Raw genomic sequence first — 12,551 nt, 5'->3', positions numbered from 1 at the left:
ATCACTTAGTATATCTTGTATACATACAAGAAACACCCTTAAATCTGATGCATAGCATCAGCAGCTGATTGGAAATGATGACAAAATAAACTTGTTAAACAAGATAAATGTCTGCTTATTTCATGGCGACAAGTATGTGATTAATCGCACAAAAGGGAGTGATTAATCGCGATTAAAAAGTGTCTTTTGACAGTACTATTATAAATCCATTGTTTGTTTTGATGCAATACAATGAAACCTGAGTCATTTGCTCGGGAATCTGACTGTGCTGAATTTTTTGGTGCATTAAAAAGAACTGGTTCATAAAGAAGTCATTCACTTCAGGATTCAGACTACACTGGTTGCATTGTATGTTTTTGATTCTTGGCTCCCAACCCTTCTGAACAGTATTCAAATGCTTAGATGTCTGCATGTGCTCACAGTGACAGTAGCCAGCAGACCCTCAGGCACATTAGCGACGATGATTCCGATGAGGAAAATGACAGCTTCCAGCCAGGAGTATCCCAAAATGATTGACAGAACGAAGAATGACAGTCCAAGGAAGACAGCCACGCCTGTGATGATGTGAATAAAGTGCTCAATCTCCTTGGCGATGGGGGTTTTCCCCGTCTCCAGTCCTGAGGTCAGCGTGGCAATGCGGCCCATCACGGTGCGGTCACCAGTGCAGACCACAATACCACGAGCAGTACCTAACAACGAAATAGAAAAAGTCAGACTTCTGAACTTAACTTTTATGTAGATAGACGTATTCAGCACTGAAGCAAATCCTGCACCTTCCACACAGTTAGTGGAGAAGAAAGCGATGTTGCGGGTTTCCAGAGGGTTGTCATGAGTGCAGTCAGGTGATCTTGTCTGAGGTTCTGATTCGCCAGTGAGGGAGGAGTTATCCACCTACGTATGATGTCAAAGACACAATTGTTAACTAGGTAGAACCACAGGTTTCACAAATTCTTGACAAATGACTGAGGTTTATAAACCAAGTACCTTGCAGCCATGAGAAGAGACGATTCTGAGGTCAGCTGGGATTCGGTCTCCACCTTTGACCTCCACCAGGTCACCTGCTACCACTTCCTCAGCATTGATCTGCATCTTCTCTCCTTCACGGATCACTAACGCTTGCTGTGGACAGAAAGAGTGTCATTTCTATTCATTTCTTTGCGTTTCTGTCTTAAAAGTTTTGCATGGAATGATGCAAGTACCTGTGGCACCATGTTTTTAAATGACTCCATAATCTTGGAGCTCTTTGCCTCCTGGAAGTAGGAGAAGCAGCCAGTGATGATGACCACGGCAGACAGCACGATTCCCAGGTACAACTGAGAGGAGACCAGAGAAAACGTATTCAGTTATCATATTCATATTTAATGCAGATTCACTGAAAGGGCAAATTTTGCAGGATATTATCGTGTGATGCATATACGCACATTATCTCCAGCCGGCTCATCTTCGGTGGCAGCCTGAATGGCATAGGCCAGGAAGCAGAGAATGGCTCCGGTCCACAGCAAGATGGAGAAACCTCCGAACAGCTGACGACAGAATTTAATCCACTCAGGTGTTGTGGGTGGTGGGGTCAGAGCATTTGGCCCATCTCTCACCAGATAGTCTCTGGCCTTTGCATTAGTTAAACCCTTTTGCAGAGAGAGAAGGACAGAGAGACCATTGTCAAAATTAATCAAACATTAGCAAACATTATTATTAATACACATTCAGTTTTATTTGAAGTACTCACAGATTGAACATATCATGTGTACTGTGTACTACTAAGGGTCTGTTATAGAAGACCACAAGATGACTTGAAAATTATTTAAAATACATTTTTATTTGTTTATTTATTAAAAAGATAAACAATTAAGTGCATCCAAAATAAAATGTTGTGTTTACATATTATATGTGTGTGTACTGTGTATAATTATGATGTATACAGTATAAATACACATATATGCATGTATATATTTAATATTTTTTTTATATTGGTACATAAAATATTTACATATACACACACATGCAAATATTTCTTAAATATGTGCTGTACATGTATGTGTGTATATGCATAATAATTATACACAGTACACACACATATATTATGTAGACACAAACATTTATTTTGGATGCGATTAATTCCGATTGCTTCACAGCCCTAAAAATTTATATTAAATAACTATAATATGGTTAACATATGGCACATGAGATGTGCAGCACAAGGGCATTCCCAAGACCAGTGAAGATGTGTTCATAAAATAAAATACATTTTAGGTGCTATTATATTTGCTTGTATAATTATTTAAAGGAAATAGTTGAATATTTAATAAATAAATGTATTAAAATGTATTATTTTATATAAACATTTATAACTTACAATTCTAAATATGAAGATGAAAAATGTGTAAATTGACATTGAAAACAGAGTTGATTAAACGTCCTGAATCATGAAGTGCCATCTACTGACACTTCTAGTTTCTATTCATTAAAAAGTTTGAAAACAAGCAGCTCTGTCATCATTACATTGATGATCTTTACCCAGTTATTGAACAGAAGCGAAACAACAATGAAATGACCTCAGCTGAACAATGACACTATTTTCTTTTAAGAGCTGCTTTCTGCAAAACAATCTGTATAGTATAAAGTGCTATCGAAATAAACGTGACTTGACCTGACTAACAGCAGGAGTACCGGAGGTATTCTACATGGAACGCAAAAAGTTTGAGAACCCATGTATTATCCAGAGTATGATGCACCCTAGTGGTCAATAAAGAGAAGTGTATCACAACATTCAATCCCAGACAAATGATGTGTTCATAAACTTAAACTTATGGGAGTATTTCCTGCACTATTATAATTTAGCAAATGTGGAAATCTGGGTTTAGCAAACACTAAATAATGTGTGAGTTTACCTGAACAATGTCTGTCTGAAATTTCCGGCATACTTCCTCAACAGACATCTTGTGTTCTGTCTGAAATGGAAGTTAAAAAGCAACATTTAACAAAGTAAAAAGGCAAAACGACTATAAATGCGCTACTAGTCCAGTGAGATTCTTACCAGGGGAACTTCTTTCTTCAGCTCATCAAGATCTTTTGCTGCCTTTTTCTTCTTTGGCGAAAGTTTATCATCTTTATCTTGCGTGGTGGCCACGCGGTAGCTATCCGACCGTCCATACTAAAACAAAAATGATAGAGGAGAGAGAGAATAATCAGTTAATCAAATTTAAAAATGTTGTTTTTTCTCTGTCTGATGTGGTTCAGTAATAATGACAAAACCACCAATGTAAGATCATTTACTCTGAACTGATATTGACTGCGGTTTGAACACTATTTCTGGTAGATGGTGGATCATGAGTGGTAACTAAACAATCTGTGGTCAACTCAAAGAGATAAAATAAAGCTAATATAATTTGCTGAAAGAATACAGATCTTCCCTCTTTTATGTTGTTCACATAAACACAGAGACATCACTATTTCACCAAAAAGACTCTGATTAGGTTGAATATGTATCTGTTTCAGATCACAGTGACATAAAAGTCTAAAATATGTAGTAAACTTGCACGCGTAAACAGTTCAGTGAGTTCACAAGTTTTAAAACAATTAAATTTTAAATCAAACTTTTATACTTTGTTCTTTATCCTAATGAAGTAAGAGCTTTGTTTTCCTCTAACAGGCAGATTATTTTTTCCAATTAAAAAGATATAACCTCAAGATAATTAGTCTTGTCTCTGATTTTGACCTTTCAGTGTACCATCATTATTCAATTCCTTCTGTAAATCCTCTTTTTCTATTGGTTGCATGTGTAATCCAATGACACCAGAAGACTGCAGCACAGAGAGCAGAGCCAAGATGGCTCCCGTGAGACTCTCAGGTGGTGCTATTTTAGTCATCACTAAAGCAGGAAACCGTGTATCATCTCTCCACACAGGCTGATCAATACTGAGCTTCCAGAAAAACTGACATGCCTTTCTCCAGGGAATAAATTACTATTTTTGTAGCACTGTCAATATGTGAAGTGTGAATTCCCTTCCAGGAAATTACTGAGGCAAGACCCTGCAACAGGAACTCTCATGTAATGTTCTGGATGAATAGAGCCCTCTGCTGGTCAATGTATGGAAAGAACCAGGCCATTTCATTAATTATGAGAGTATTATCAAAACTATACATCGATTATATATATATATATATATATATATATATATATATATATATATTGTGACGAGCACTCCCAGAGGAATCAGCGTCGCCCTGGCAATCAACGGAGAACACCTGCACATCCTCGTCACCGGCTGATCGGTCACAGCTGCTCCCCATCAGCTCGCATGCTCTTAAGGAGCACACGTTGCACTGAGACGGGGCGCTTGAAGCGAATGCAACGCTGTTCTAATCTCTGTCTCATCTCTTCACAGAAAGCAGCGAGTGACCGACAGCCCAGCCACTTTGAAGCACGTCTGGGCACCCACTTTCACTTCGCCCCGCAACGAAGAGCACGACGAGCGCACAGGGAGCACGGGCCACTAGAACACAGAGCCACACCTTTTCACCAGGCACACCACATTCCTCAATAAAACCACCCTCTGGGGCTTTGATTGCACGTACCTCTTGTCGAGTGATTCTTCACCCCGTGACAGTGGTGGAGAATGCGGGCATGACCGTGAGGAATCACCGACAAGATCACCGCCCCAACGCCAAAAAAAATAAAAAAAATAAAATAATAATAATAATAAAATAAAAATAAATAAAAAAGAATAATAATAATAATTTTCCCCTTTCTCTGTTTGTGTCACCAGCACCACCAAAGGCGGCGCGCGCGTCCCCGCGATGGAGGACGTCTTACAACGCCTCGCTGAAGTAAGCATCCGCCAGCAGCAAATAGCTGAACATCTCGCCACTCGCCTGGGTCGGACGGAGGATGACCTCGCCGCCATCCAGGCTGCCGCAGCCCAGCGCGTTCTGCTACCAGAGCCTCGGGCGCAGGCCATCCGCCTGTTACCCAAGATGACAGCTGAGGACGATGTGGAAGCCTTCCTGCAGGTCTTCGAAAACACCGCCCACCGAGAGGGATGGCCCGAGGACGAGTCGGCACGCGCGCTGGCACCCCTCCTCACAGGTGAAGCACAGAGGACTTACTTTTCGCTTCCCCTGACGAGCGCCGACAGTTATGTCGCAGTTAAACGGGAGATCCTGGCAAGGCTGGGCCTCTCCCCGGTGTGCGCCGCCCAACAGTTCCATGAGTGGTAATACAAGCCCCGGGTGCCAGCCCGTGCCCAGGCCGCCGAACTCAGCCGCCTCGCTCAGCACTGGCTGTTAGAAGGAGATCCCACCGCAGCGCAGGTAGCAGAACGGGTGGTGGTCGATCGCCTCCTGCGCGCCCTGCCTCGCGTCCAACGACAGGCCGTCGGTATGAGGGACCCACGTGACATCCGGGAACTAGTGGAGGCGATCGAGCTGGCGGATGCTGTCCATCCCAGTGGGGCAGGGGACCGCCCGACGCCATTCCCCCGGAGGGTGGTCCAAGAGCAGCGCCCGCTCGAAGGCACCTCGCGACCAATCAGCAGGCCGACGGTTCCCCCCCCACGAGATGAGCCCATGCCAAGCGCAGATCCACCATCGCCTCCGCGAGCCTGGCTGGCAGGCTGCATCCTCCATCAACGAGTGCCGGCGGGAGCCCCCGAAGCAGAGGTGAAGGTTGATGGAAGACGGCTCCGGGCGCTGTTGGACTCAGGCAGCGCGGTCACCCTCATGCAGTGGGGTCCTCATGCAGTCTGTGCGCCTGTCGAATCGGCCCGAAAAACTTCCTACCGATCACCTGTGTGCACGGAGACACTCGCCAAGTACCGGCCCGTGAGATGGTCATTTCGTCCCCCCAGGGCACCTGGCCGGTGGAAGTAGGCCTGGTGAAGGACCTTCCGGTGGCCGTGCTGCTTGGAAGGGATTGGCCCGGCTTCGAGAAGCTACTGTCCGCCTCTACGCAGCCTGCCAGCCCCAAGGGGAACCGTCGACGACCAAGGCGGCCGTCTGGACCCCGCCGCCGACCGGCCCTGCTCGTCTCCGACAGTGGGAGAGAAGGTGAGGCCCCCTCCCAATCATCTAATCTGTTTTATGATGTGTACCAACAGGCTGCTGGAGGGGGCTCCTTCGCCAAGGAACAGCGGGAGGACGACCGACTCAAGCACTGTTGGGGCCAGGTGCGAGTCGTAGATGGAGAAGACGTCCTCCCCCGGCCCCACCCTCTCCCACATTTTGTTGTCGAGAATGGCCTGCTGTATTGTGTCGCCCAGCGAAGGGGGGAGGAAAAAAAGTTTCTAGTTGTGCCTCGGGCCAAGACCGAGACCATCCTGGAACTGGCCCATTCCCACCCCATGGCAGGCCACCTCGCGGCAGCCAATACCGCTCAACGTATCCGCGATCGGTTCCATTGGCCGGGTCTGGACGCCGAAGTAAAGCGGTTCTGCCAAGCCTGCCCGACCTGTCGGGCCACGTCGCCCAGGACTCCTCCCCCCAGCCCACTCATCCCGCTGCCTATTATCGAGGTGCCCTTCGAGCGGATTGGAATGGACATCGTGGGGCCGTTGCCGAAGTCTGCCCGAGGACACGAGCACATCCTGGTCATCGTCGACTATGCCACCCGGTACCCAGAAGCAGACCCCTGCGGAAGGCCACCGCGAAGTCCATCGCCCAGGAGCTGTTTCTGCTGGCCAGCCGAGTCGGCCTCCCTTCGGAGATCCTGACTGACCAGGGAACCCCCTTCATGTCCCGGCTACGTGCTTTTCGGGATCCGCGAAGTGCCACAGGCCTCAACTGGCTTCACCCCCTTCGAGCTCCTGTTTGGCCGTCAACCTCGGGGCCTCTTGGACGTGGCCCGGGAAGCGTGGGAGCAGCAGCCGGCGCCTCATCGGACCATCGTTGAACACGTCCAGCAAATGAGGGAACGGATCGATCGAGTGATGCCGTTAGTCCAGGAACACCTCACCAGGGCCCAACAGGTGCAGCAACTTCTCTACGACTGGGCAGCACAACCACGGGAGTTTCAACCGGGAGACCGCGTCATGGTCCTGGTCCCCAGCTCTGCCTGCAAATTTCTGGCCTCCTGGCAAGGAACCTACTCCGTGGTGGAGAGGATCGGGCCAGTCACATACCACCTGAGACAGCCGGGACGACGGCAGACAGAGCAACTCTACCACATAAACCTCCTGAAGAAATGGGTGGGGACCCGGGACCAGGTAGCTGCCCTAAGCCTCACCGAGCCCGTGGTTGTGGATGTCATCCCCCACCTGTCGGCTGCCCAGAAGACGGAGCTGCAGCACCTGGTCAGTCAGTTCCAGGATGTGTTCTCCTCTCAGCCCGGGCAGACCAACGTGCTTCAACACCACATCCGGACGGCCCCCGGGGTCGTTGTTCGGCAACGGCCCTACCGAGTCCCAGAGGCTCGTTGGCAGGCTATTGAGGAAGAGGTCCAACAAATGCTAAAGTTGGGGGTAATAGAACCATCCTGGAGTCCTTGGTCCAGCCCCATCATGATGGTCCCAAAGCCGGATGGCACCCTCCGCTTTTGTAACGACTTCCGCCGCCTGAACGAAGTCTCCGAATTCGATGGGTACCCCATGCCTCGAGTGGACGAACTGCTGGACCACCTGGGAAGGGCCCGGTACATCAGTACTCTGGACCTCACCAAGGGCTATTGGCAGGTACCGCTCTCCGAGGCCGCCAAGCCGAAGACCGCCTTCTCCACCCCCAGGGGCCATTGGCAGTACTGGACCCTTCCCTTCGGCCTGCACGGGGCCCCCGCAACGTTCCAGCGGATGATGGACATCCTCCTGCGGCCCCATCAGGCCTACGCGGCGGCCTATCTGGATGACGTCGTGGTCCACTCCGAGGCGTGGGACGAACCTTTGGATCGTCTGCGGAGGGTGCTCTCGGAGCTCCGGCGGGCTGGACTTACCGCCAACTCCCGAAAATGCCACCTAGCCCTCTCTGAGGCCAAGTACCTAGGTTTCCAGGTCGGACGAGGACTGATCCGGCAGCAAGAAAAGAAAGTTGAGGCCATCCAAGCTGCCCCAAAACCCCGGACCAAGACCCAGGTACGAGCCTTCTTGGGGTTGGCGGGTTATTACCAATGTTTTATCCCCAACTTCTCCTCTTTAGCCGCCCCCCTTACAGACCTGACCAGGAAGGGGCAGCCGGAGAAAGTATGCTGGACCCCGTCGGCGGAAGAGGCCTTCTCCCAGGTTAAAGCAGCACTCATGTATTCGCCGGTTCTCCGTGCCCCGGATTTTAGCTGCCCCTTCCTGTTGCAGACGGATGCCTCCGACTCAGGACTAGGAGCGGTCCTCTCCCAAATTCAAGAAGGTGAGGAGCATCCGATCATTTACATCAGCAGGAAGCTGTCCCCGGCCAAGAGGAAGTACGCCGCCGTAGAGAAAGAAGCCCTGGCCATCAGGTGGGCAGTCCTGGAGCTCCGGTACTACCTACTAGGCCGCAAGTTCACCCTGGTAACCGACCACGCGCCCCTACAGTGGATGGCCAGGGCAAAGGACACCAACGCCAGGATGACTCGCTGGTTCCTAGCACTCCAGGACTTCCACTTTGAAGTTCGCAATCGAGCCGGGGCCGCCAACGCGAACGCCGATGGCCTCTCCCGGATCTGGACAGCTTACGCAGGTCTGTCAGGGGTCATTCCCCACCCTCCCCGAATTTCACCCCTACTCTCTACATGTCTTCACAGGACCAGAACAACGCTTAGGGGAGGGGAATGTGACGAGCACTCCCAGAGGAATCAGCATCGCCCTGGCAATCAACGGAAAACACCTGCACATCCTCGTCACCGGCTGATCGGTCACAGCTGCTCCCCATCAGCCCGCATGCTCTTAAGGAGCACACGTTGCACTGAGACGGGGCGCTTGAAGCAAATTCAACGCTGTTCTAATCTCTGTCTCATCTCTTCACAGAAAGCAGCGAGTGACCGACAGCCCAGCCACTTTGAAGCACGTCTGGGCACCCACTTTCACTTCGCCCCGCAACGAAGAGCACGACGAGCGCACCGGGAGCACGGGCCACCAGAACACAGAGCCGCACCTTTTCATCAGGCACACCACATTCCTCAATAAAACCACCCTCTGGGGCTTTGATTGCACGTACCTCCTGTCGAGTGATTCTTCACCCCGTGACAATATATATATATATATATATATACATACATATACATACATACATACATACAGGTCCTTCTCAAAAAATTTAAATATTGTGATAAAGTTCATTATTTTCCATAATGTAATGATAAAAATTAAACTTTCTTATATTTTGGATTCATTGCACACCAACTGAAATATTTCAGGTCTTTTATTGTTTTAATACTGATGATTTTGGCATACAGCTCATGAAAACCCAAAATCTCAAAAAATGTGCATATTTCATCCGACCAATAAAAGACAATTTTAATATATTAAAAAAGGATCATTTCTGAATCCTTTTGCAGAAATGACTGCTTCAATGCAGTGTGGCATGGAGGCAATCAGCCTGTGGCACTGCTGAGGTGTTATGGAGGCCCAGGATGCTTCGATATCGGCCTTAAGCTCATCCAGAGTGGTGGGTCTTGCGTCTCCAAACTTTCTCAGTTCAGTTCTCAGTTTTCTCGGTTCAGGTTAGGAGAGTTGGCAAGCCAATTGAGCACAGTAATACCATGGTCAGTAAACCATTTACCAGTGGTTTTGGCACTGTGAGCAGGTGCCATGTCGTGCTGAAAAACGAAATCTTCATCTCCATAAAGCTTTTCAGCAGATGGAAGCATGAACTGCTCCAAAATCTCCTGATAGCTAGCTGCATTGACTCTGCCCTTGATAAAACACAGTGGACCAACACCAGCAGCTGACATGGCACCCCAGACCATCACTGACTGTGGGTACTTGACACTGGACTTCAGGCATTTTGGCATTTCCTTCTCCCCAGTCTTCCTCCAGACTCTGGCACCTTGATTTCCGAATGATATGCAAAATTTGCTTTCATCCGAAAAAAGTACTTTGGACCACTGAGCAACAGTCCAGTACTGCTTCTCTGTAGCCCACGTGGCTTGACCTGGGGAATGCGGCACCTGTAGCCCATTTGCTGCACACGCCTGTGCACGGTGGCTCTTGATGTTTCTACTCCAGACTCAGTCCACTTCTTCAGGTCCCCCAAGGTCTGGAATCGGTCCTTCTCCTAAATCTTCCCCAGGGTCCGGTCACCTCTTCTCGTTGTGCAGCATTTTTTGCCACACTTTTTCCTTTCCACAGACTTCCCACTGAGGTGCCTTGATACAGCACTCTGGGAACAGCTTATTCGTTCAGAAATTTCTTTCTCTGTCTTACCCTCTTGCTTGAGGGTGTCAATGATGGCCTTCTGGACAGCAGTCAGGTTGGCAGTCTTACCCATGATTGCGGTTTTGGGTAATGAACCAGGCTGAGAGTTTTTAAAAGCCTCAGGAATCTTTTGCAGGTGTTTAGAGTTAATTAGTTGATTCAGATGATTAGGTTAAAAGCTTGTTTAGAGAAACGTTTCATTATATGCTAATTTTTTGAGACAGGAAATTTGGGTTTTCATGAGCTGTATACTAAAATCATCAGTATTAAAACAATAAAAGACCTGAAATATTTCAGGTGGAGTTTAATTTGTATCATTACATTATGGCTAATTTTTTGAGAAGGACCTGTATACACACACACACACACACACACACACACACACACACACACACACACACACACACACACACACACACACACACACACACACACACACACACACACACACACACACACACACACACACAGGTAAATTGCACACTTTATTTGCACAGGTATATTGTTTCGTTTTAATCATACTACAGATTTTGTTAAATCTAAAAACTATTATTAGGAATTAAATTTGTATTTTTTGTAAAGACAAAATGTGTACTAATGGTTTTATTGTATACTTTGTTCTGTAAAAAATATTTTTAATAAAAATATATGAATACATTTAAGTATTCATATCTATTTAATATATTTAATATTCATAAATATATAGCTAATATATAAATATTAATGTTTTTACCTTTTATTTTATATAATAGATAAAACATATAGTAACATTTTGTTACAAATAAATAAATAAAATAAAACAATTTGAACTATATTTTATATTACATTAATCCAGCGTTTTTTTGTTGTTGTTTTTTTATATTAATTTTTTATTATTATTTAATTTTTGTTTTGCCAAAATATTGGCAATGAAATACCAAAAATTCAGGACAATCAGAACAAATCCTTACTATTGAGTCTTGTACAAGAGGAGTCTTATATCTGCATGGTTATGGTCAGCTGACATGACTTAGATCAAAAGGGGCAGAGTCACGCATGCAGCCAGGTGATACTGATTAAAAAAGAATGAGAATGTGAGAGAACAAGATGGATGGATAAAGAGGAGAAAAAGAACAGGGGACAGATGGAAAGAGAGAGGAGCATGCGGGGGTGGGGACTGGCAGAAAGCTGATGGACTAAGAGAGATATCCGAAGAGATAGAGGTTACCAGAGAGAAAACGGGAGAGATAGAGGAATATTTGCCACTTCCTGTGGGGTAATTAGATATTGACCTGCTGCTCCCTCAGCGTGAGAGCTTGTCGCCGTCAGCGGCTGCATTTAATGTCTGATGACTCTCAGCAGGACGCCACCTGCCCAAACCCAACCGGACACACACACTTCTAACCAGCCAGCACAGCACACACAACAGCGCCACAGATCCTGTGACAAAAGCGAGTGCATGTGTGGAAGGTGACACCACTTAATAATTAAGTAAATAGAAAGTGAGGATCGCTCCTATCGGCACACTGATCTTACAGATGAAACATCTTGTCACTATAGCACATACTAGGTTTTTATTTTTTGAGTTTGGCATTGTAAAAGTGGCTTAAAGTGTGAACGCTGAAGATACACACACACACACACATAACTAAACAATGCAAACATACAAACAGGTCATCTTTCATTTCTACAAAATTGAAAACAGCTGAATACACACGCAAAGAATAAAAGGAACGATGAGAGAAACGAGAGTTGGAAAAACCAGAATGAGAGACAGAGGAAACCAGAATAAAAAAAATTGTGTATACAATGTAATATGTTACACTTTTATGCTATGCGTCTTTTGACGTGTGTATGTGTGTGTGTATGTGTGTGTGTACCTGGAATTCCATAAATTATGGGGACCAAATGCCCCAAAAAGGATAGTAATACTGATAATTTCTGACCTTGAGGGGACATTTTTGGTCCCCCATGAGGAAAACAGCTTAAAAATCTTATTAATATTTTCTTTTGAATCTTATAAAAATGCAGAAAGTTTCTGTAATTTGTAGGTTTAGTGTAAGGTGATAGATTATGTTATGTCAATGGAAATTCCAAATAAAACATGAAAACCCAACATGTGTGTGTGTGTGTGTGTGCAATGTACATCTGCAACGATACCTGCACTGCGGCATAACACCAGAGGAAATAGGAGAAGAGCACTCATTCTCTCACAGACAAGCCCTTAAGCAATTTTAAAGAGATATCAGATTAATATTT

At 46.4% G+C, this 12,551-nt stretch overlaps 1 protein-coding gene across 2 annotated transcripts in view; it reads right to left on the bottom strand.

The window, feature by feature from the left end:
• The window catches only part of atp1a3b (ATPase Na+/K+ transporting subunit alpha 3b), a 31,863-nt gene that overhangs the window by 7,442 nt on the left and 11,870 nt on the right, over positions 1-12,551 (bottom strand). Inside the window, exons 3-9 of one of the 2 annotated variants that reach the window (XM_067448868.1) lie at positions 3,035-3,151; positions 2,889-2,948; positions 1,422-1,625; positions 1,200-1,313; positions 985-1,119; positions 774-891; positions 421-689 (exon numbers count right to left, since the gene is read on the bottom strand). In XM_067448868.1, coding sequence (XP_067304969.1) covers positions 421-689; positions 774-891; positions 985-1,119; positions 1,200-1,313; positions 1,422-1,625; positions 2,889-2,948; positions 3,035-3,151 — 1,017 coding nt within the window. Of the gene's footprint in view, positions 1-420; positions 892-984; positions 1,120-1,199; positions 1,314-1,421; positions 1,626-2,888; positions 2,949-3,034; positions 3,152-12,551 lie in introns of both variants that reach the window. The other variant, XM_067448867.1, reaches the window with a different exon arrangement.

The sequence above is a fragment of the Pseudorasbora parva genome, chromosome 7, assembly GCF_024679245.1.
Source record: "Pseudorasbora parva isolate DD20220531a chromosome 7, ASM2467924v1, whole genome shotgun sequence".
NCBI classification, from domain to species: Eukaryota; Metazoa; Chordata; class Actinopteri; order Cypriniformes; family Gobionidae; genus Pseudorasbora; species Pseudorasbora parva.
The sequence above is the reverse complement of the archived record's forward strand: the minus strand, read 5'-3'. Positions and strand labels throughout refer to the sequence as shown.